The sequence below is a fragment of the Trachurus japonicus genome, chromosome 11 (assembly GCF_045865225.1).
Source record: "Trachurus japonicus isolate A0001 chromosome 11, Traja_1.0".
Classification (NCBI taxonomy): domain Eukaryota; kingdom Metazoa; phylum Chordata; class Actinopteri; order Carangiformes; family Carangidae; genus Trachurus; species Trachurus japonicus.
The window spans coordinates 9,351,854-9,377,578 of NC_140917.1; the positions used below are offsets into that span (position 1 = coordinate 9,351,854).

At 43.3% G+C, this 25,725-nt stretch overlaps 2 protein-coding genes across 3 annotated transcripts in view; one reads left to right on the top strand and one right to left on the bottom strand.

Moving 5' to 3' along the window:
• LOC146978197 (secretagogin-like) overlaps window positions 1-25,725 on the top strand; it is a 56,639-nt gene that overhangs the window by 30,077 nt on the left and 837 nt on the right. The window lies entirely within an intron of this gene.
• Window positions 4,978-25,494, bottom strand: LOC146978199 (F-actin-uncapping protein LRRC16A-like; the record flags this gene model as incomplete). The annotated part of the gene is made up of 30 exons (XM_085790479.1): window positions 4,978-5,156; window positions 7,275-7,415; window positions 7,512-7,694; window positions 8,540-8,576; window positions 8,697-9,231; window positions 10,185-10,300; window positions 10,655-10,923; window positions 11,566-11,629; window positions 11,712-11,873; window positions 11,970-12,057; window positions 14,087-14,262; window positions 14,927-15,049; window positions 16,970-17,098; window positions 18,046-18,144; window positions 18,236-18,329; window positions 18,638-18,706; window positions 19,132-19,304; window positions 19,415-19,469; window positions 20,053-20,152; window positions 20,244-20,325; window positions 20,449-20,518; window positions 21,037-21,141; window positions 21,388-21,464; window positions 22,317-22,394; window positions 22,710-22,813; window positions 23,412-23,498; window positions 23,884-23,978; window positions 24,107-24,195; window positions 25,120-25,195; window positions 25,382-25,494. Coding segments are annotated over 30 exons (3,768 nt in total), but the record flags the coding sequence as incomplete, so codon positions are not given.

A 25,725-nucleotide genomic window follows, 5' to 3' on the forward strand; every position in this document is an offset into this window, starting at 1 on the left:
ATTCACCCCAAAATGTACTCAAACATGCATTTTTGCTCTCTGAACTGTGTCCAATTAACTTGATGGGACGTGATTTGATGTGCAGATTGGGAATTTGTCTCATTTCGACCCCTGAGGGTCTCAGAGTGGTTCGTGCGTCTGACATGATAGATTCCACTTTTGTGAAACACAGCCCTGAAAATCTTTTGCATGTATACGAGTGGAGAATTCCTCTATCACTGAGCATTGAATTGGCACAAACAGCTAAAGAATTGGTATGTCCCATACACACTGTTTTCATGAAGCCGTCTGCATTGCATTGTACTTCACATGTTTCATTGGGACCTGATTCCTTTTATGAAAAACATTGGTACGAGGATTTGAATGATGAACTCACTGTCACTCATTTGTTTTGGTCTCAGAATAGATGTGTGGCCTTAGTGCATTTAACATCCACTCAAGAGACACTGTTTGACGTGTGTAACTCCACCCCTCATGTGTCTCTGTCCAAAAAAGATTCAGAAGAGTGGAAGGATTTGGGTCTGTTCACTCACGCATGTGCAAACACACGTGATTGGCAGCCAACTCAAGACAAGAGTGTTTCATACTCTCCACAACTCAAAGCATTTCGAAAATCATTCAATGCAGTGACAAGCACATTGAGATCTGTACAACTGGTTTCTCTCTCACGCTCATCACACACTTTCCTGTCTGAAACTGAGGCTGCAGCCATTCCAGCTTTGCAAAACATTCCAACAACACTATGGGCTAACGACAAACATGATGTAGGTTTAATCAGGAATGTTGAACCAGTGGTGATCACCCAAATCTGATTTTCGCCCATGCAAACAACAATATCCATTGAAACAAGAGGCAGTTGAAGGCATTACACCCGTTTTTGAGTCTTTACGTAAAGCGGGCATCATTGTTCCGTGTGATGACTCACCAGTGCGCACACCTATTTTTCCTGTTAAAAAAATCAGGGATGTTGATCAACCAACTGAATGGCGTTTCGTTCAAGACTTACAAGCTGTTAATGCAGCAGTCCAGCCTAGAGCACCTAATGTTCCAAACCCTTACACAATTTTGTCACAAGTTCCATCTGATGCACAATGGTTTTCTGTTGTTGATCTAGCTAATGCATTTTTCAGTGTCCCTGTGCATCCAAACAGTCAGTATTGGTTTGCTTTCAATTTTAACGGGAAAGGCTACACCTTTACCCGTTTGTGTCAAGGTTACTGTGAGTCGCCGACCATTTTTAATGACGCACTGAAAAACAGTTTGGAGCCTCTACAGTTGTCACAGGGAACAGCATTGTTACAGTATGTCGATGACCTAATGATTTGCAGTCCTTCTCGTGACCAATGTGAAAAAGATACTGTTGCATTGCTGAAACATTTAGCTGCAGAAGGTCACAAAGCCAGTCTCTCAAAATTGCAGTTTGTTCAACAAAAGGTAACATTTCTGGGTCATGTGATCACAGCTGAGGGCAAATCCCTCTCACCCAAACGTGTTGAAGCTATCCAGAACATTCCAAAACCTCGAACAAAGAAACAAATGTTGTCATTTCTAGGGATGTGCTCCTATTGTAGAACTTTCATTCCTAACTATGCTATTCTGGAGTCTCCTCTTAGTGCATTAGTCCATGGCAAAAGATTGCAATCTCATGACAGCCTTTCATGGACTCCTGATGCTGAACAAGCTTTTGTTGACTTGAAACTGACTTTACAGACAACACCAACCTTAGGGTTACCTGACCCAACCAGACCATTCACACAGACTGTTGACGAACGAGACGGATGCATGACCTCTGTTCTGCTCCAAGATCACGGTGGCAGATTACGGCCTGTAGCCTACTTTTCAGCCAAACTTGACCCCGTGGCAGCAGGTCTACCAAGATGCTTAAGAGCTGTGGCAGCAGCAGAAAAAGCTGTGATAGCCTCCAGAGAAATTGTTGGCTACAGTGATGTCACCCTCTTAGTTCCACATGCTGTTTCTATGATTTTGCTTGAACAGAAAACATCCCATCTATCCACTGCTAGGTGGCTAAGATACAACACTGTTTTGCTTGACATGCCAAACATCCATTTGAAACGTTGCACTGTTCTTAATCCTGCTACTCTTCTTCCTCTTCCAGGTGATGGAGAGGAACACAACTGTGTTGCAGTTCTGGACAATGTTTGTTCACCTAGGTCTGATTTGCAGGAAACTCCTCTGACTAACCCAGATTTGGTTTTGTTTGTAGATGGCTCTGCCTCACGTGATCAGACCACAGGCATAAACCGAGTGGGTTTTTCTGTTGTAACAGCACATGATGTTTTAACTTCTGGTTCTCTCCCTTCTCACTACTCAGCCCAGGTTGCTGAGCTTGTGGCTCTCACAGAAGCATGTAAACTTGCAGATGGAAAAACTGTCACAATTTACACTGATTCTCGCTATGCATTTGGTGTTGTTCATGACTTTGGTGCTTTGTGGAAACACAGAAAGTTTTTGAAATCTGATGGTAAACCTATTCTCCATCATGACAAAGTTGCTGATTTACTTGATGCCATTTTGCTTCCTAAGGCCATTGCTGTGTGTAAGTGTCAAGCTCACACAGGAGGCACTGACCTCATCTCCACAGGCAATGCACATGCTGATTTAGCTGCGAAGGCCGCAGCAATACAGGAGTATCACACACACACACACAGATGGTTTCTCTTCCTGAGTCTCTCCCATCATCTCTCACTGCTGTACAGTCTTTTGCTACTGCAGATGAAAAGACACTTTGGAAAAAATGTGGTTGTGTATTTTTGGATGATGTTTGGTGGGGACACGACAACAAACCTTGCCTTCCAAAACATTTCTTTCCCCATTTTGCTAAATTGACTCATGGGATGGACCATGTGTCAAAAGGTGGTATGTTGGACATGATAACTCAACACTGGTTCACAAAAGGATTTTCAAACTATGCTCAAACATTTTGTAAAGCTTGTGTAATCTGTGCAACACATAATGCAGGTAAAGGTGTCTCAGTAGCACAAGCTGCACACCCACCACCAACCAGACCTTTTGAACACTTAATGATGGATTTCATTGAGCTAACACCCAGTGAAGGGAAAAAGTACTGTTTGGTTATGGTGGACATGTGGTCAAAATGGGTTGAAGTTTTTCCATCATCAAAACAAACTAGTGCTACTGTAGCAAAAGCTATTCTCTCTGAAATTATTCCCAGGTGGGGAATCCCAGGTAAAATTAGCAGTGACAATGGTGCTCCATTTGTTAATGAAGCAATCACACAACTTGGCACATTTCTGGGGATTGATGTAAGACAACATTGTGCTTATCATCCAGCCAGTGGTGGTGCTGTTGAAAGAGAAAACGGGACTCTCAAAGCTAAACTTGCAAAATGTTGTGAGGAAACAGGTCTGTCTTGGACTAAAGCCCTACCCACGGTGTTAATGTACATGAGAATGAGACAAAGAACACGAGTGAAGCTTAGCCCATTTGAAATCTTGTTTGGCAGACCTCCAACTCTAGGTATAGGGCCACTACCCAGACCACTACCCTCAACAAATCTTTGTGAAGATGACATGTTGAAATATTGCACAAGCCTCTCTTCTGTTTTGTCTCAAATATCAAAACAGGTGAAGGACGCGCTTCCGAATGCAGCATCACAGCTTCTGCACAACATCAAACCAGGAGACTTTGTGGTGATTAAAGACCTGAGAAGAAAACACTGGAAGTCCAAGCGGTGGAATGGTCCATTCCAGGTTCTCCTTGTAACCCACACAGCGGTCAAGATCGCCGAAAGGGCAACGTGGGTACACGCCAGCCACTGCAAGAAGATCCCATCTCCACCAGAGCAACACACACCTGACCAGCAAGACTAACTGGCTACAGCTGGCAAACAGCTATCCAGTAGAAAGACATTCACTCACACAAAGTGAGGCTGCGTTGACCAACACAGTATAGAGTGTGAGCCAAGCGCCGCTCTACACTGCTCCGGTGAATTCACAAACACACATACACATTCCAGAGAACACACATCTCACGACAAACAGCGATGGAATCTACGCAACACAGACCATGGCATCAACCTCAACGCAAAAGACTCTGTGGCTTCAGAGAGACCATGTGCCTGGTAACAATGATTGTTCTGATTATTCTTCTTCCACTGACCTGGTATGCTACTACACCTACACCCACTCACACACGAAAGTCTCGAGCAGTACAACATTTAGATCATGATTGGATCTATTGAAAACCCATATCACATTTACCACACAAATGATTGCCTTGCAATCTGAACGCCGGACATTACTGACTTCTAATAAATCTGACATTTTTCCTGACTTGTTTGACACTGACACTTCATCAGATGACGAGGACGAAGTATCCAATATGTAGATAACCTATTTTAGTTTCCTCCTCCCAGCTTGCTTGATAACCTAGGAATGCCTATGTTCCACAAAAACAGCCAAAGCTTTTCTCATTTCACAAGTGTGATGACTTAGATTAAATCATTCAGTGAATTTTTAAGTCTGATGTTTTATGTGAAATGATGTTCATACATTTTGTGATCAATTTATGATCAAAAGGGAGGAGTGTAATGGTAATTTTCAGTGTGTACTTGTTTATTCCTTTCTACTGTTTTGTGCTCTCTGTTTGATACAATACAGAGACACACGTTGTGCATGTTCTCACGTAACATCGCCTGATTCTCGGATTTGACTCCTGTTGCTGACCTTGGTGTACATTGTAATCTGTTTCAGCTTGATAAAGTTCACTTGTGGGGGGTGTCACAGATTCCACAAAACTCCCCTGCTCAATGTATTTTTTGTTCCATTCCTTGCAGACTGCGTTGCACTCTGTTCGACTGAGAACCTTCTTTGCAAAGAATAAAACCCTTAAAAGACAGTCGATCTCAACATCTTTATTTCAGTTCTTGCCTAACAAATTTCCACAACAATAGTCTGGCTTGTCAGGCTAGTAAAAACCTAAAATTTCAAAACAGTCTTAGAAAACAGACGAACCATGAGCAGGGAGGGACCTGGTGCGTTCCCGCTCGTCCTCCTCGGCTGTCGGTGGACTGGCTGAGCTCTTCAGAGACGACCACTGTCTGCCGCCGCCGCCGCCGCCACCAGACGTCGAACCTGGTGCCTCAAATGCATCTCCACCGTCTCCAGAAAAGTCAACTGTAGGAAATAAAAAAGACACATGAGAAACCTGATGTGTCACATGAACTTAGTTTAAACCAACAACCATCAAACTCTCTGTTCTGTGTCACTGGAAACATCTGGAACTGGGATGAAGAAAAAACAGAAAAAAAAATCATGTAAATATATTACGTAAAGGGTTTAAAGGTTCCATGTTTTACTGTTTTCCTCTTTTTTTATTTGATCCATCAGAATACATATCTGTAGTTTAAAGAACCAAAAACCATCTCAGTGTCGTTTTCACATCTGGATCAAGTGTTATATGGTAGGTCCAGGTGGGCGGGGCTTGGTCACTGCTTTGTTGTCACATCACAACGTGACAGGAAGTCCTGACGGCTGGTTTTAAGGCTCAGTTTCTGAATACAGGCTGTGTGCATTTCTCTGTGGACTGAGGCTTTGATACTTTCACAGTATTAATATGGGCATCTACCTTTATACTGTATGGAGCTTTAACACAAACATCTGCATTTATTTATACAATATCGGACCTTTAATCCAACAAAATACATCTTAAAAGAAAGACAGATTTCTCCTCTTCCTTACTGAATGGACAGAAAACAAAAATAAATCCTGTATCCTGTTTTAAAAAAAAAAAAATTTTAATGTTCATTATTTATGTCTCATGTCCAACACAGATGTGCAAAATGTGCCTTTTGTGTTGGGTGATTTTTTGTTTTTAAAACAACATCTTCCTGCATCACAGCAGACGACTTTTTGATTACACAGAAGCTGTTTTAAGGAAAAACACGGACTTCCTGTGAGTGTTAATTACACAAGTCGAGTGTTAAACAGCACACACACACACACACACACACACACACACACACACACACACACACACACACACACACACACACACACACACACACACACACACACACACACACACACACACACACACACACACACACACACACACACACACACACACTCTGACACTTGGACATGTCAAGTACAGGCTGGGACTGGATGCATGTGCTTGGCTTCAGATGTCCTGTGTGTGGAGGCGTCAAACGCGGCTCTGAAAGCGTTCATTAAACAAGCTGTCGCCTGTTAAACTCTGTGTTACACTGTCAGCGATGCTGCGGCTCACAGGCAGAAAACCTTCATCACTGAGAGAGAGAGAGCATATAGGAGGAGGGGATATTACCCAGAAGCCACTGCTGGCTGTCGTCTCAGTGGTTTCTATTTTTCAGTGTATTGTTCCTCTCTCTTTTCATTCTATGCTGAATTTTAAAAAACTGAATTATTTTAAAATAGTTTATTTAATGCAAACAGAAAAGAGAGAGAACAAATATATTACAGAACTGTTGTCCTCAAAAATAAAATGAAGAAATGCAAAGCCAAGACTTTGATCCAAAAACGACAAACTATGCTACAAATTAAGTTAAAGTTTAATCTCTAAGGGGAGGATTAAAGAATAAATAATCAGTGTAAATATTATTTTACATCACTGTTTATCTTCTGAATGCCCTCTAATAAGATCAGTTATAACAAGTTTAAACTAGGAACTACATTATAGGACCATTCATCATTATTATGGGTTACTCCAATTCAGGAGTGAATTAAATACATATTTAACATATCTAATATCCAAAGTATGGAATTTGATTTCATACATTTCCAGGTATGGAAAAGTATGGAAAATGGAAACTATTGTACTATGGAAATGTATTTATCTTAATACTTATCTGGGTTTGGTCTTATCTGACGTAATTTGGGTTAATTATTTTGCTGTTGTACCTAGCTACAATCTCCTGGAAATTATTTGGTGAAATAATGGCATACAAATTCAGAATAATGAAAACAAATGTTTAATTGCATGATGTATTTACATGATACACATCTATTTACTCAAATGTCACAAAATTATTAGATTTTTTTTTACTGGGAAGTCTGGAAAAAGTCTGGAATTTTGAAATTTCAAATGTGTAGGAACCCTGCAATACAAATTTAGTTAATATTTAAAACCTTTCTATAGTTTATTCTCATGAAATTAGGTTTTTTATTTTGTTTAATCTTGTAACATAACTATTTATACTGCAACAAATCCCTAAAATGCCTAATATGAACTGATTTGTGTTGTGCACCACCAACCGTCCAGTGATGGAGACAGGGGTCCTGCAGAGCTGCTGCTGGTGCTCTCTCGCTCCTGCTCCGATGGCGCCCTCTTGAGGCGAGGAGCAGGAAGTGGTCCTTTAGAGGGGGAGCTGCCAGACGGAGCCTCAGCAGAGTCGTCTGAGAACCACAGATCAATAAAAGAACCAATGAAACGACTCTGAGAACAAATCTAAGGCGATAATAAAGAACAATGTGATCTCCTGGTCCACCTACCATGAATGGAGGAGCTGCTCGTTCTGGGACTGGTCGGACTGGTTGAACTGGTTGGACTGGTTGGACTGGTGTGGCCAGCGGTGTGAAGCCCCTGTGGTTTGGCGGCCTGAGGTGGAGGTGGTTTGGGGGTGACGCTGGGGGGTTTGGACCTGGGAACTGGCTCTGGTTTGGCCTCATCAGCATCTGCAGGGACAACAGGTCTGATTTAACTTTGTGTTTGATTAATGAGCGTCAGTACTGTGTGTAGTAATAGTGCAGATATCTCCAGTCGTTAGGGGTCAAAGTCTTCAACACAACACAATACAGTGATGAATTGAGAGGGATAGTTCAACATTTTGGCAAATTGGCCCATTGCCATAATCCCTATAGTTTTAGCAGTAGGTTCGTTACTTTTAATTGTCGGTGCAAGCTATTTTTTAGAACTACGGAGCAGAGCCGCGAGCTGCTCAGAGCTACGCTACGGAGGCTCATGGGATTTCTTGGTTTCCCTTATCAAACTCATTAAATACACAATCCAACAACTCCAAAACGCTCTGGTGGTCAAGTTGTGACCTGCACATTCACCACGCTATGAGATAATAATGTAACATTATGAGACGGAGCCGTTTTAGAGGTAAATGCAGAGACTGCTTGATGAAAAACTGCCCCTGAAGGCAACACGTATCAGTGGTTTTGCATGAATTTACCTTGAAAACAACTCTGTCTGGTAATGTTCTGTTATTATCTCATAGCGTGGTGAATGTGCATGTCACAACTTGTTCACCAGAGCGTTTTGGAGTTGTTGGATTGTGTATTTGATGAGTTTGATGAGGGAAACCAAGAAATCCCATGAGCCTCCGTAGCGTAGCTCTGAGCAGCTCGCGGCTCTGCTCCGCCGTTCTAAAAATAGCTTGCACCGACAATTAAAGGTAACGAACCTACTGCTATGACTATAGGGATTATGGCAATGATGATAATGAAACCGCAACATTCAACCTTCTTGTGGCTGTTAAATCAAACACATGTGACAGGATGTTGAATAAACTCACCTTTGTCACCGTCCGTCTTGTCGGTCAACGACTCAGACTGAAAACAGAGACAGAGAGAAACTGTGACTGTATTTATTCTGCTTCAAACTCAAAAGCAGAACCTCTAATACTGTTTTTTTAAAGCTCTATTAATATATTATCTATCGACTCCACCCACCTTCTTCACAGCCATCCTCGCCCTCATCTCCGCCATCAGGTCCATTCCCATCACAGGAACCCCAATATGTCGGGGTATGTGTGGATGCTCCTTCTTCTCCACCACCTCCTCCTGCTGCTGCTGCTGCTCCTCCTTCTTCTCCTTCTCCTCCTCTGCAGCAGCAGCAGCAGCGGCGGCGGTCGGACCAGACTCCACCTCAGAGTCCGTGTGGTTCGAGGACGGAGCCCTGTGGAGCTCCTGATGGGACTCGAACACGGCTGCGGCGGGTTTCGCGGGTGGCGTCGGTGGCCGCAGGGGCGTCGGCGTCGGTGTCGATGTCGGCGTCACCTCCTCGGTCACGGGGCTGACGGGCGTAGCGGGTGCGGGGGTGATGGAGGAGGCGGGCTGAGGTGGGGTGATGGCGGCGGCTCCGTGGCTCTTCTCCGAGCGCGACGTCCGGGATTTGATGAGGTTGAAGAAACCGCTCTTCCTGGACTCGCGTTTCTTATCTGCCGATTCCTGCGAGCTGGACGGTTGACCTCGGACGGAGGGAAGTCTGACGGAGATAAAAAAAAAATTTGAATTAGAAAAGTACACACGGGAATTTGATGCTAACGTTATCCACGTGGCCATAGCAACACTTTAAAGCAGATATCATCGGCACGGCCGTTTCGGCTAATGCTGTGTTCAAGGCAGGCTTTTGAAACCGTAAGTTACAGCTTCAAGTCACAACTACGACTTGGTAGCGTTCCAGGTAACCCGTAGCTCGTGTTTTTACCGTCCTGTTGTCTGTGAAAGTTCCCTATAACGGCCACTCGTAACTTCCGACCCGTGAACTCGTACCAGATCGAACTGGTATGACTTCACAGGAAGGAAAAACACAAAGTACGAGTTTCCTTGAACGCACCATGAGTTAGCAGCCCCCGCCCTTGTCAGGCATCAATTGGTCCTCGTGCTACGTCACCACATTCACGCGCATCCCTTGGCTGCACACACAGCCCTTCATGCCGTTCTCTCCCCTCATTGGATAACACTTGTATCCCACAAGGAAAATTTTCTCCTCGGGTTACAGCAGAGCAGAGTGACGGAGAGACTCGTGTTTAGGCTGAAATACTTCATGTAAGTGATTGCTGACGGAAAATAGGACTATTTAGGACTTATATTAACAAAAACATTCCACTGATATCTGCTTTAAGTAGTTCTTTAAAGCAGAAGTAAGCGATCCGGTCGTTTTGGCTAACTTCCTGTCAGCACATCCCTTGGCTGCACACACAGAGAGGACCGCCCCTCTATGCTGTTCTCTCTCCTCATTGGATAAAGGTTGTAGGATACAAGGAAAGTTTTCTCCTCGGCTTACAGCAGAGCAGAGTGACTGACAGACCCGTGTTTCAGACCAAACACTCTATATAAGTGATTGCCGTCGGAAGATATAACTATTTAAGACTTATATTAACACAAACATTCCGCTTACTTCTGCTTTAAAGTAACAAAAACATTGGAAAATCTCACTTGAAGCCGAGTTTGGTGACTTTCTTGGAGAAAAAGTCGTCCAGACCCTCGTCCAGTTTTCCCATGTTGCTGTTCTGCTCCGGCTCTTGTGGCACCGAGCTGCTGGCTGCTTCCCGCTGAGAGGTCGATGGTGGCAAGAAAATAAAAGCACAAAAAATTAGAGTGACTTACATTGTAGGTATTTACTTTTACAGAAGTAAAAGAACTATTTCACCTTGGTCATCAATAATGTTTTAATCAATGGTCAATTGATTGATTCTTGAGATTTCACTAACAGATCAGTGCCAAAGATTTTTTTTTTTCTATTTTCAAGTAATGAGTTTTGGAAAAGATAAACAGAAAATCAATCTTTAAAGGGTTGAATATGAAAAACATTATTTTTTATTAAAAAATAAATCACTTTTTATTAGCTCTTCTAATTAACTCTTATTATAAAATGTGAATACATGCTTATGACTGATGACACCTACATGAGGTCGACTGGGTTTCGTCCTCTTCTTTGGTTTGGGTCGATGTTTGGTTCGATGCTCCAGCGTCACGTGCTCCACAGACGGCAGCTCGCCCAGACACACAGAGTCTGTGTGTGGTGGGGGGGCGGTGGCGGGCGGGGGAGGGGGGAGGTCTCCCTGGTAGACCGACATCCTGTCCGATGACTGTGAGGGAGGAGGGGGAGGAGGAGGGGGGTCATCCACGTGGATGGGAACCTCCTCCAGAGCTTTGTCCAGGTCGAACTCCATCTCTGTTACAGACGGAAGCAAAACCATGATGAACGGTTAGTTAGTGGCGCCTCTGAGTGGATCTTTTTACATTTGATCATCTCCAAACAAGCTGAAAGTCATTTTTTTAACATGTTCTTTAACTAAGCAGTCGAATAAAAAGAGATAATGTGTGTGTTTATTTACAAAGACATGAAAGAAGAGTCATAGATAATATTACTAAATGAGTTTTAAATAAACAACAGATGCTTTGATGTATAAGAAAAGGAGTTTTGTCTGAAGATGTTACTAAACAAAAACACTGTCAATGTCTCTTTAGATAAGAGACATAAAGTTGATAAAACAACACACCTCATTTTAAAATTTTAAAATTATGTTTCGGCCCTTTTGCATTAGTATTATATCATTTTTAAATTATGTATTGTACTCAAATTATGTAGTATTTAGCCTATCTATCTATCTATCTATCTATCTATCTATCTATCTATCTATCTATCTATCTATCTAAAAAACTGTAGAAAATTTGGGGATTAGAGCTCCAATCCAGAGCTGACTTTCATTATTATAATAATGTGACCAGGAAATATGAAGGGCAGTGACAAAGTACTTGAAAGACTAACAAAGGGGATTGTGTTTAATTTCAGAGGATTTTCTGCATCACTCACCAAACGCCACGGAGACGGGACGCAGCATCCGGACCAGAATACTCTTCCTCTTGGATTTAGTCATCTGAAAACAGAAAACAACAGGTTTTATGTTGTTGTTTTTACTTCTGTCTTCTCTAAATACCTTAAATTCATCACTCTCTCACCATGCAGATGTCCTCCAGTCCGTGCTGCTGGTCTCGCTCCTGGATTTGTTTCTGCTCATGGTCCTGGTTCTCTGGTTGGAGGACCGTCTCATCCAGGACCTCCGCCTCCATCGGAGGCTCCGGACGCAGCAGCGGTTGACCCTTCCTGGTCAGGTGGTCGGACTGGAGGAGAGGGAAGGAGGGAGGGAGGGATGAATGGATTGAAAGACAGAATAAAAAGATGAGATATACAGACAGACAGACGGAGAGGAGACTCACCAGAGTGTGTTGTGACCTGGACAGAGACTCCAGGATCTCATCCACGATGCGGTCGGACAGAAACGACGCCATGCTGAGCTTCACTTCACTAGAAAGAAGAAAGAAAAACAAGAAAATTTAAAAAGTTGGATCACAGTTTACTGGATATATTGATTTTTAATGAAGTATATGATCATTCATCTTTAAAATCAATTTAATGTCATAAGTAAAAGAATGTTATGTCAAAATGTAAAAAGCAAAAGAAAAGAAAAGAATACGATAAAGATTTTATTCTGTGGGTAATGGGGGCGGGACTAGATAAGATTTTGCTTCTCCCGTTTTCCCTTTCGGCCATGTGTATTGTATTACTTGAACCAAGATGAAGTGTGATGATGATGATTTAAATTTGACATGCCCGAAATAAACAAATAAATAAAATAAAATGTGTGAGAAAAAAACTATAAATAAGGAAACAAAGTTCTGTTTCAAACTGTCCATAAATTAGATAATCATCAGTTATTCATTCCTAATCCTGCCTATTTCCATCAACCTGTTCACTTTCTTTTACCACAAAGGCCCACTGACTGAGATGAAATGAACTTACAGGCTTGTTACTAAGTATGTACTAATTATCATGATAAAGCTCCATGTTGTCTCTGTGTGGTGTTCAGGGACAGTCAGGACAGTCTGAGGACAGAGCTCTGAGGTTGAAGTTTATATTAATGCACCGTGACACTGTGGCAGGTCTCTGTACGTCTTCACCACAGATCAGATGTTCAGCTGTAGGAGCGGAAAACTCAGCTGTTCTCAGTTCCACCGCGACGTGCGCCTGGCGGTTTTTGTTTTTTTCCATATCAAACTCCGTAGCGACCCAGGTAAAATACGGGAGGACACCGTGCTGAGGCACCGGGCCGGTCTGAGCTGCGTTCATGTGCCTACTTTAAAACTCTTCAGTCAGTGACCTGGTGGCGGCTGTTTTGGCCGTCGGCATTTCATCCACGGCTTAGTGTTGTTTTATTCTAGGGGTCGGTGGTGGCTGTGAGACAGCAGCAGCTCCACGGTGAGGGGAGGTGGGGCAGCTTCTGCTCACCTGACTCTGTGCAGCTTCTTCATTAAATCCAAACAGTCCGACACAGCGACGCACTGCTCCTCTTTGACTCTAAAGTCTCTGTAGCTCATCAGCCCGGAACTCCAGAAACGACGGCGGCGATTGGCCTCAGACGAGTCTCGGACTTCCAGAGCAGCTACAGCAGCGTTGTGACCTCAACCATGGTCGATGAGAGCAGAAATGTTGTTGTTGTAGTGAAAATGGGCGGGCTCGTGAAGACGCGAATTTACACAAAATGGTCACGAGTCAAAACGAGCGTTAAATCGCGTATCTCGCGTTTGGTCGCGCGTCAGAACTCGAGCGAAAAAAAAGCGTTCCTCGTGTTTGGTGGGAAGCCCCTTGTGGGTCTTCCCACCAAACACGATGAAATAGACGAAGACGCGAAGGTCCCGTCGCCCCAAAAGAATCGCGTGTATTGCGTCGCAAAAAAAAAAAGTCGCGTCTACCGCGTCTCGCGCCTAATCGCGTCTCGCGCCTAATCGCGTCTTTGCGTTACGGCCTTTTACACCGCGGACGTAACGAATAAACGGTGACGGTGTGAACGAACAACATAGAACAGGACCAGACGTGGCGTTGTTTCCTCTTTTCACCGACAGCTCCACTCTCCCTTACTTACACTAACTACTGTTATTGTTGAGCCCAGAGAATTGTGGGATTTGTAGTTTTTGACCAATCGCAGGTTGTGCTCTTTCTTTTTTGTGATTTTCCCAGTTCACACATGTATTTTTTTTTAGGGGCAAATGCGAGACTAAAATTATTTAAGACTTGAACACAATAATTCAACAAATTTAAGACATTTTAAGGCCTAAAATTTAGATTTTCAAATTTTAGACTTTTTAAGACCCCGCGGATACCCTGTTATTTCATATAAAGTTTAAGTGCATACATATTTAATGATGCTGTGTATTATATATTATATATTTAAGACCATCTTAGAATTTTCTAATAAATTTAATACTTTTTAAGGCCTTAATTTTAGATACATGAATTTAAGACTTTTTAAGGACCCGCGGATACCCTGGAACCAGACCTGATCTTGTTGATGATGTCGACCCCCGACTGCTCCAGCAGCGTCGTGGTGACGAAGCTGCGGGGAATCGTCATCCTCCCCGAGCCGGCCCTCAGCAGCTCCTGACGAAGGCTGCTCCTCTTCATCACGTGGGGGCAGAGGCCCTCAGCCGCGTCCACCATGGACACCAGCATCGCCTGAGAGGGGAGGAGGAGGAGGAGGAGGGGGAGGAAGACGAACAGGAAAAGGAGGAAGAGGAGAAGAAGGAAAAGGAGGAGGAAGACGGGGAGGAGGAGAAGGAGGAGGAGGAGGGATAAAAGGAGGAAGATGAGGAGGAAGAAAAAGAGGAGGAGGAGGAAGAGGAGGAGGAGAAGGAGGAAGAAAAGGAGGAGGAGGAAGAGGGGAGGAGGAGCAAGAGGAGGTAGAGAAGGAGTAGGAGGAGGAAGAGAAGAAGAAGGAGGAAGATGAGGAGGAAAAAAAGGAGGAGAAGGAAGATGAGGGGGAAGAAAAAGAGGAGGAGGAAGAGGAGGAAGAAAAGGAGGAGAAGAAGGAGGAAGAGGAAAAGGAGGAGAAGGAAGAAAAGGAGGAGAAGAAGGAGGAAGAGGAAAAGGAGGAATAAAAGGAAGAGGAGGAGGAGGAGGAAGAAAAGGAGGAGGAAGGGGAGGTGAAGGAGGAGGAAGAGGAAGAGGAAAAGGAGGAGAAGAAGAAGGAGGAAGATGAGGGGGAAGAAAAAGAGGAGGAGGAGGAAAAGGAAGAAGAGGAGGAAGAGCAGAAGGAGAAGGAGGAGAATGATGATGATGAGGAGGAGGAGTTGGTGTAACCCTCACACTGTTTTAACTCCGTCCTGTTTGAGTTCGGCACCTGCAGCTGCTCCTCCATCACCCTGGCAACCTCCCCGGCCATCGACTCCAGCTTGTCCTGGATCGCTCCGACGCACGCTCCCCGGCTCCCGGCGCTCCGCGGGTGGAACAGGTTGGGGAGCAGCTGGAAGGAGGGAGGGAGGGAGGAAGAGAGGGAGGGAGGGAGGAGGGAGGAGGGAGGATGTTGACTTGTCAATTTAATAACAACGACACGGAAACTCTTCAACTTCGGCTTTAAATTCAAACTTTTAACCAGAAACTGCAGAGAAGAAGCTGATCACAGGTTAAAATAAAATCCCTTTGATGTTGCACTGTGAGAAGGATGAGAAGGAGGAAGTGGAGGAGGAGAAGGACAAGTAAGAAGAGGAGGAGGAGGAAGAATAGGAAGAGGAGGAGAAGGAGGAAGAGGACGAAAAGGAGGAAGAGGAGAAGGAGGAGGAGGAAGAGGACGAAAAGGAGGAAGAGGAGAAGGAGGAGGAGGAAGAGGACGAAAAGGAGGAAGAGGATGAGGACCATAGATATATATAAGAACTAGATGACTCACCCGCAGCTGTTTCCCAATGACAAAGCGTAGCCAGTACGGCGGCCATCTTGGGACGGGCAACTCTCTCCCTCAGAGCATTAAGCCTATGGTGCATGTTCTGCTATAATGACCATAACTTGCTCAGTTTTTGTCCGATTTCAAAACGGTTTGATTTTTATGAACGTTTATGCAGTTATGATGCAGCATATTTAGAATCACGGATAATTTTAATAATGTATTTTTTTTTTGTAAAAGTAACATTATAGTGACATTATGCAAATAGTTAAAGTAATAGCTACATACTGATTTATTTTTCACAGAGTTATGAATCGTTTTTTTAGTGCAGATGACTGGATCACCTATCTACTGCACTGTAACTGCAGCCAGAGTCAGAGACAGTTGCCCGTCCTCATATGGCCGACTGTGAGCTACGCCTGCGTGTAGTCCGATCTACCCCCTTGATGAGGACAAGTAAGAAGAGGAGGAGGAGGAGGAAGAGGACGAAAAGGAGGAAGAGGAGAAGGAGGAGGAGGAAGAGGACGAAAAGGAGGAAGAGGATGAGGACAAGTAAGAAGAGGAAAAGGAGGAAGAGGAGTAGGAGGAAGAGGAAAAGGAGGAAGAGGATGAGGACAAGTAAGAAGAGGAGGAGGAGGAAGAAGAGGAAGAGGAGGAAAAGCAGGAAGAGGAGAAGGAAGAGGAGAAGGAGGAAGAGGAGGAAAAGGAGGAAGAGGATGAGGACAAGTAAGAAGAAGAGGAGGAGGGTGAGAAGGAGGAAGAGGAGGAGGAAGAAGAAGAGGAAGAGGAGAAGGAGGAGGAAGAAGAGGAGGGGGAGAAGGAGGAAGAGGAGGAAGAGGAGGAGAAGGAGAAGGAAGAGGAGGAAAAGAAGGAAGAGGATGAGGACAAGTAAGAAGAGGAGGAGGAGGAGGAGGAAGAAGAAGAGGAAGAGAAGGAGGAGGAAGAGGAGGGGGAGGAGGGGGAGAAGGAGAAAGAGGAGGAAGAAGAGGAGGAGGAAGAGGAGGAAAAGGAGGAAGAGGAAGAAGAGAAGGATGAGGAAGAGGAGGAAGAGGAGTAGGAGGAAGAGGAGGAGGAGAAGGAGGAGGAGAAAGAGGATGAGGACAAGTAAGAAGAGGAGGAGGAGGAGGAGGAGAAGGAGAATGACAACAATGACATGGAAACTCTTCAACTTCTGCTTTAATTTTCAAACTTTTAACCACAAACTGTTAAAACAGAGAAGAAGCTGCAACTCATTAACCGTCGCTGCTGATCACAGGTTCAAATCCCTTTGATGTTGCACTGTGACGTCACCACAGACAGGAACAACACGTCGCTCCGAGCTCCTCGTGAGCCACAAACAGCTCATTTACTGTTGTATAATGACAGCTAACTGAGGCTAACTACAGAGCTAAAGCTACTCATTAACACCGTAACCCTCGTGTGTTCACCATATGCGACTCTCACGACATTTTTTTTTTTCCTCCGTTTGAGAGGAACAGAGACAAAGTTTAAGAGGACTATCTGTACCGTCTTGGAGTTCCTGGCGTCCTTCATGAGGTTCTCGGCCACCTTCATGTCCTCCTGCACCGAGCTGGTCTCTGTGAACCTCAGAGAGTTCAGGTGATCCTGCACCTTCACGCACATCATGTCCATCATCTACAGTAAAAGAAAAAAAAAAAAAACAGAGAGAGAGAGAGAGAGAGAGAGAGGTCAGTGGTTGGTGTTTCAATGATAACTGAGGATAATCAAGGTTCCCACTCTTTTCTTGAAATCATTTTTTTCCTCCCATTTAAAGGGATAGTTCAACATTTTGGCAAATTGGCCCATTGCCATAATCCCTATAGATTTAGCAGTAGGTTCGTTGCCTTTAATTGTCGGTGCAAGCTATTTTTAGAAGGACGGAGCAGAGCCGCGAGCTGCTCAGAGCTACGCTATGGAGGCTCATGGGATTTCTTGGTTTTCCTCATCAAACTCATCAAATACACAACCCAACAACTCCACAACGCTCTGGTGGACAAGTTGTGACCTGCACATTCACCACGCTATGAGATTATAACAGAACGTTACCAGACAGAGTTGTTTTATGCAAAACCACTGATGCACGTTCCCGTCGGAGGCAGTTCTTCGGCAAGCAGTAACGTTCTGTTATCATCTCATAGCGTGGTGAATGTGCAGGTCACAACTTGTCCACCGGAGCGTTTTTGAGTTGTTGGATTGTGTATTTGATGAGTTTGATGAGGGAAACCAAAAAATCCCATGAGCCTCCGTAGCGTAGCTCTGAGAAGCTCACGGCTCTGCTCCGCTGTTCTAAAAACAGCTTGCACCGACAATGAAAGGTAACAAACCTACTCCCATGACTATAGGGATTATGACAATGGGCCAATTTGCCAAAATGTTGAACTATCCCTTTAAGTATAAGTAAAAAGGATTTTGACTTGTTTTATTGAACATATCAGTTAAAATCCTGTTGAACACTTTGATGCCGTCATGATGCCAATGGGCCAATTTGCCAAAATGTTGAAATATAACGTGTTTTCTATGACTGGAAATTTGGTCAGTCATTTTCCAGGTTGCGTGACAACGTGTGTTGCTGCTGCTCCTGCCTGTTGTGTGGTGGTGGTGACGATTCCCTGCTGCAGCCTGTACGCCTGCTCCTGCAGGTATTTACGCGTCTCGTGGTTCCTCAGCAGATACTGCTCCATCTGCAGCATGAAACAACACAAACTCAGCACAACGGAGATTCTTTAACGGTCTCTACAAAACATCAAGCATATACATTAATTTGTTAGTAACCTTCAGTAAGGCGTCCTCTGTCTTCTCTGGGTTCGCCTTCAGAGCCTGAGCGGCGTCCATGATGGGAACGGGCATGAAGCGAATGGTGTAGTTCCTGATGTGGAGACAGATTTAGAAGGTGTTGAAGCAGGTGTTGATATTTTGTGAGTGTCAGCCAATCAGAAGAGAGGCTCAGAGCCTCCTCTCTTCTGATTGGCTGAAACCAACCAGTTGTTACTAGAGCTCCAGAGAGAAGCTGAGAGAGGAGAAAACTACACAAGATGTTTTTCTTTGCTTCTTAAGCAGATCAACACTTTACATTTAACACCAGAGAAGTGGAAAATACAGACTTTTAACGTTTGATTTGCTTTAACACACCAGTTAAAACCATCAGGACTTAAAAAGTGATGATTTAATACTCACTTCTCGAGAGCAGCAGCAACGTCCTGTAGACCCTGAGGGCTGATGTTGTTTCTGTCCCACACCACTGTCCTGAACACACACACACACACACAAGAGAAGGAAACAACTTTTGAATTAAATTAAATCAAAATTAAGTCTTTTTTCTCATGTGTGCCAAATAATCGCTACCTGCCCAAAAAAATCATTCAATTTCATAGTGACCATATGAAACCAAGTACTTTTTAACTACTATTACATTCATACTTTTTTTTAAAGAGTTTAAAGTTCTAAATTGAGTCGTGATTCTGAACAATAACAATTCTTTTAGACATTTCTCTAATTTCTGTGATACAGAGTACAAATATTTGTTTCCATTCAGATACTGATGATTTAAGAGTCTTTTAAAGATTTGTTTTAATTAACATATGCTTTTATTACAGCATGTTTATAGTACATAACATTGAGCATTTACAGTTTGTGTAATAGAAAAAAAAGGTAATTTTTTTCTCTCTCACCTGAGTTTGGTGTTGATCTGCAGGGCTTTGGCCAGCATCTTGGCGCCCATGTCTCCCATGGAGTTCCCACTGATGTCCAGTTTGGTCAGGGAGGTGTTGCTGCCCAGAGCGTTGAGGACGATGGAGAGGTCGGCTTTCAGCTTGGAATCGGCCAGGGAGAGCGAGATCAGTGGCTGCAGAAAGAGAGAGTGGTTCAAAAAAAAAAAAAAAGGTAAAACAAGGAGGAAGAGCTTGAAATTCAGGAGATAAACACAAAAATGAGAAGCTGAAACATTTCACTCACTGAATCCTCCTCTTGGATCATGTGGACCAGGTTGTCCAGGACTGGAGCCACATTCCTGCAGAGACATTAGGACACAGGTAAAATGTTAAAGGGATAGTTTAACATTTTGGCAAATTGGACCATTGCCATAATCCCTATAGTTTTAGAAGTAGGTTTGTTACCTTTAATTGTCGGTGCAAGTGATTTTTAGAACAGTGGAGCAGAGTCGCGAGCTGCTCAGAGCTACGCTCTCTCATTAAACTCATCAAATACACAATCCAACAACTCCAAAACGCTCTCGTGGACAAGTTGTGACCTGCACATTCACCACACTATGAGAAAATAACAGAACGTTACGAGACAGAGTTGTTTTCTAGGCAAATGCAGAGACTGCTTGCTGAAAAACTGACGACGACAGGAACGCGCATCAGCGGTTTTGCATGAATTTACCTCTAAAACAACTCTGTCTGGTAACGTTCTGTTATTATCTCATAGCGTGGTGAATGTGCAGGTCACAACTTGTCCACCAGCTATGACTATAGGGATTATGGCAATGGGCCAATTTGCCAAAATGTTGAACTATCCCTATAAATGTAAAATGTATTTAATCCTTCATTAAGAATTTTATCTGAATATTAGCTGATGTTTTTTTCACTCACTTGGATTTGATGTTGTTGAAGTTCTTGCCCAGCGACAGGTGTCGGATGGATCGGTTCTTGGCCAACCAGACCAGCAGAGTGGTGAGATCCATGTCCAGACCTGACGAATTCAAGAAGAGTCATTAATAGGTCAGTACAACTTCATCTTTAATGCTCCAAAAGTCCAAAAAAAAACAAAAAAACATCCTCACTGTTGTCAGAAATGTCCAGACTGGAGATGTTGGGGATCTCGGCGATGCAGCCTTCCAGGATCTGGGAGCCTCCTGAACGCAGCTGAGAGAAAAAAAAACGAAGGCAGTCCCTCTTCATCTTTGTCGCTTTAGACAGATTTATTATGTTGTGTTTGAACTGTGTGTGTCTGTGTGTGTTGAGGTTAATCATCGTGTCATGTTTTACCTCGCAGCAGCTGAGATCCAGAGACACATCGCTGAGGTTTGGGTTGCAGCCAAGACCCAACAACAACGCCCTACGCACGCAGGAGAACAAACACCAACATCAACATCAACTAATAACAAACAGAAAGATCAATTATCAACAAATATTTTACAGTGTCAACAATCTTCAGCCTCTGACTGTAAACACACTGAGAGACTGAGCTGCATAAGCTTTTAATTAAATGCATGCGACAGTCTGAGGGTTGATATTCAATATATTGTTAAATACTCAAGTGGAAAAAGAGTCAGGTCTTTTATTTTGACGAGCTGCTGCAAGTAAGGAAATTTATGTGTTTCCTATTTTTTAATGGATTCACCCCATAAACTGAGAGTTGACCCAACATAAAGAGAACGACTGTGGATTGTTTGTTGTGAGTTTGTTGGCTCATCAAAATCTTATAAAGAGAAAACAGATGCAGAAATAATAGATAGTTGGCAATCAATCACACAGACTCTCTTCTCTCTGAGATGATTCAGTGTCATCTGCTGGAAAACTCAATTATGTTTTACTGCGATGTTAAAGCTCAGATCTCGGTGGATGTTTCCTTACTTCAGAGCCTCCAGCGGCAGCCTGGTTCCTGACAGACTGACGGAGCTCAGCGCCTGAGCGGAGCTGAAGAACTGCTTGAAGGACGGAGGGATTTCTTTACACTTCCTGTGTGAGTGTGAGCAGAGACAGAGCACAGACGACATTTAACTGACTGTATGTATGAACATGAGAAATAAAGACAAAAAAGCAGCGTTGAATCTGAATCTATGCTTTTATTCTGCTCTTTTAATCCCTCTAATCTGCAAATGCTGTCTTGTGTGAGGCATTTTGTAATGTAGGTTTGGAAAAGTGCTCAATAAATATCAATATTTATCTATTTGCCGGCAGTAAAGTGTAAGTTTAACATCTTGCCTGTGAGAGAAGACGGTCTTGGACATGTTGAGGACAGAAAGATGCTTCAGAGATCCTCTGAGCAGAGACGAACAAACCTGGAAAATATAACACTCAATTTTAGCAAGAGAGAAGAGATTACATAAAGATTGTTTTGTCTTTGTTTAATTTTATTTTACTCTTTGATTCAGCCCTTTAAGGGGATAGTTCAACATTTTGGCAAATTGGCCCATTGCCATAATCCCTATAGTCATAGCAGTAGGTTCGTTACCTTTGATTGTCGGTGCAAGCTATTTTTAGAACGGCAGAGCAGAGCCGTGAGCTGCTCAGAGCTACGCTACGGAGGCTAATGGGATTTCTTGGTTTCCCTCATCAAACTCATCAAATACACAATCCAACAACTCCAAAATGCTCTGGTGGACAAGTTGTGACCTGCGCATTCACCACGCTACGAGATAATAATGTAATGTTAGGAGACAATGTTATGAGTTGTTTTAGAGGTAAATTCATGCAAAACCGCTGATGCACGTTCCTGTCAGGGACAGTTTTTCATCAAGCAGTCTCTGCATTTACCTCTAAAACAACTCTGTCTGGCAACATTCTGTTATTATCTCATAGCGTGGTGAATGTGCAGGTCACAACTTGTCCACCAGAGCGTTTTGGAGTTGTTGGATTGTGTATTTGATGAGTTTGATGAGGGAAACCAAGAAATCCCATGAGCCTCCGTAGCGTAGCTCTGAGCAGCTCGCGGCTCTGCTCCGCTGTTCTAAAAACAGCTTGCACCGACAAATAAAGGTAACAGACCTACTGCTAAAACTATAGGGATTATGGCAATGGGCCAATTTGCCAAAATGTTGAACTATCCCCTTTAAGTCGTATAACAGTGTGTGTGTGTGTGTGTTGGTGTGTGTGTGTGTGTGTGTGTGTGTGTGTGTGTGAGCTGCTTTTACCTGCTCCAGAGAGCAGTCACTGTTGGACAGATCCAGAGTCTCCAGACAGTTTGAGTGACTCAGGAAGCTGTGCAGGTTCTGTAAGTAAAAGAAAACAAGAGGCTCCATCACTGTCTGTCTCTAGTTTAGGATTTAAAGGGGACCTATCGTGCTTTTCCAGCCTTTTAGACTTATAAACATGTTTAAAATGTTGGATACTTGTACTAGAGAGGACGTGGAAGTGCCAAGTGCTGAATCCGAGCGTTTCGGAGCAGGAAAGAGACAGAGTGGAGGAGCACACAGCTTGTATGCAATAGTTATGTGGAGTATATGGAGTTATCATCATATTAAAAGCCCCTGAAAAGAGCATAATACTGTAAGTCCCCTTTACTAAACTGCAGAGCTGCTTCGTACCGGTAGGTCGTCGCCTCTGAGCGAGTTCCCCGACAGGTCGAGGTGTGTGAGGGCGGAGGCGACGGCCGGGTTGGCACAGAGAGCCTGACAGAGGCTGTTCACGCCTGAAGAAAGACGACAAACACACTCTCAGGAAAAACTACATTCAGGACAACGATGATGATGATAATGTGTCTGTCTGCAGGGTATATACAGGAATCTTGAAGTTAATTTTAATACCTTTTTAAGACTTTTTCAAGACCTTATCAATATTTTTTAATACCTCACCACCACTTCAAGCTGTAACCATTTACATCAGTGACACTTTTAACTTAACAGGTTTAGTTTGTGATAAAGACTGTAGACCACTATGATACAACAGAATTCAAAATAGGCTGGGACAATAAATCAAAGGCAAATCTGATCAATTTACAAACAATTTACGAACGCACCCACAATAGCCTAGTTTTCTATGTACCGGTTCATCTTTGTTTTTTAATAAAACTAATAAATTCACACACTTTCACAAGGTTTTTTAGGACTCTAGCTAATTCAGCTGATTCAGAAAAAAATACCTTCAAAATATTAAGACCTTATAAAGTCGTGAAAAGACTTTTCAATACTTTTTAAGGGTCTTAATTTTCCCAAAATTGATTTATCACCTTTTAATACTTTTCAAGACCCCGCGGATACCCTGGTCTGTGTGTGTGTGTGTGTGTTCACCTTTAGGAGACATGGACGTCCTGCTGAGGTTCAGCTGCTTCAGGCCCATGGGCAGTTTGGCCAGTTGAGCGCTGAGAGCAGCAGCACCTGCAGAAAAAGGATCAGCCAATCAGTGAACGATATTACATGTAGATACTGCGATGAGCTGCAGGTTTCCAACATGGCCACCAGAGGACGCATGACCCCAGCTGAGAACATCTGTCTGACTAACAGCTGTTTCAGAGAGACATGTTTTACAGTTACACCACTGCAGATTCTTCACCACTAAACCAGACAACAGAGGGAAAACGATGTCTGACTGTAGTAAACACAGGATGTGATGAGAACTCTGCACTCCGCTGTAGAGGAGGAAAACTATCAATAAATCAATTAATCTAAAGTCCACAAGAAAGTCTCAGATAACCAACGTTTGCCAAACCTTGTCTACACAATAAAAACAGTGTGTTTGAGTGTGTGTGAGTGTGTTTTTAACCTTTGTCCTCCAGCGAGTTGTTGCTCAGGTTGAGTGTGTGTAGCGTGGAGGCGGGGTTCTGTGACAGAGCGCCGGCCAGTTTCTGAGCAAAGTCGCTGAAGAAGAGAGAAAGAGCAGAGATCACACACACACACAAACACACACATAAACACACACTCAACATTAATTTATCTTATTGAACAGAGTCAGATGAGCAGCACACTACATGGATTTGACCTCTGACCTCTTCAGTCCAGCGTTGTCCAGCACCAGCTCCTCCAGCCGGCCGGACCGAGCCACCACCCTGAGGATCTGGTCGCACACATCTGTTGACTGGACGACGACAAACACGCACAGAGTTAAAGGAATACTTCATCCAAAAATCGATAATTCACCAATCATCTACTCATCGTCATGCCAAGGAAGGGTTTGGAGAACTTTATGAGTCATCAAAACGCTTTTGGAGTTCCAGGGGGGGTCCGGCTGGCGACGGATTTTCATATAATGGCGGCGGATAGAGTTCACTTTTGAATCGTCCAAAACACACACTATGAAACATCCAGATACCTCCATACTGCTCGTCTGTACTGACCCAAGTGTCCTGAAGCCGCCACATGAAAATGTTGTTCGGAAAAAAATAATTTGATCTCTGTTTTTAGCCTTGTTGTAGCAGTAGCTCCCAGCGGCTGCGTGAGATTTGCTGTGAGATGTTCTTCCGTGTTTATATCATACATCCAATGGTTTACAATGACAAACGAACATCTCTCAGCAAATCTAAACATCAACAGAGCCACTGGGAGCTACTGCTACAACAAGGCTAAAAACAGAGATCACATTATTTTTTTACGAACAAAATTTTCATTTGGCGGCTTCAGGACACTTGGGTCAGTACAGACGAGCAGTATGGAGGTATCTGGATGTTTCATAGTGTGTGTTTTGGACGATTCAAAAGTGAGCACTATCCGCCGCCATTATATGAAAATCCGTCGCCAGCCGGACCCCCCCTGGAACTCCTAAAGAGTTTTGATGACTCATAAAGTTCTCCAAACCCTTCCTTGGCATGACGGTGAGTAGATGATTGGTGAATTATCAATTTTGGGTGAAGTATCCCTTTAACTGTTTTTCCAAGCAACTTACTGTATGTTAATACAAGAAATGGAAAAAGATCACTTTGTCCCACAAGGGCACAAAAATGTTCAAATCTGGTCTCTACTGTTGTTTTTTATTTATTTATTTATTTGATTATAAACAAGTTACCAGTTTGTAGTCTTTGGCGGAGAGTTTGGTGAACCACTGGTTGTACTCCAGAGCTGCGATGATCGCCACCAAATCCCTACATGGATAAAGATATATTATGTTCTTCAGAGTAATAATAAGATAACATCTTATAATAAATAAATAAAATGTGGGTACAAAACTTTAAATAGAACCACACATTTGATAAAAATCTTGAAAGTCAAAGTCTCACACACACACACTGGATTAGTGATGAATCCAGGATGTTGTTTAGTGAACGTACCTGTTTTCCAGGTGAATAAAGTCCTGCAGGTTGAGCTCCCTGGTGTCCTGAGTGAGATAGATGGTGTCCACGTCCTGGAGGAGGCGCAGAAGACAACAGGTGAGGCGGTGATGATTGTGCGTTCAGGTACAAAAAGTGGTAGAAATGGAAAAGACAAAGACACAGAGAGAGTCGTTTGTTGAAGTTGAAGAGCAGAGGCGGAAAGGATCTGATTTAAAAGTTATTAAAAATATAGAGACAGAGAAGAAAAGGTGAGTTTATGAAGAATGAAATGACATGAAAAAGACACAAAGATAAAACAAAAATCAAGAGGAAGAAAAACAAACATATTGAGCGGAGAAAGA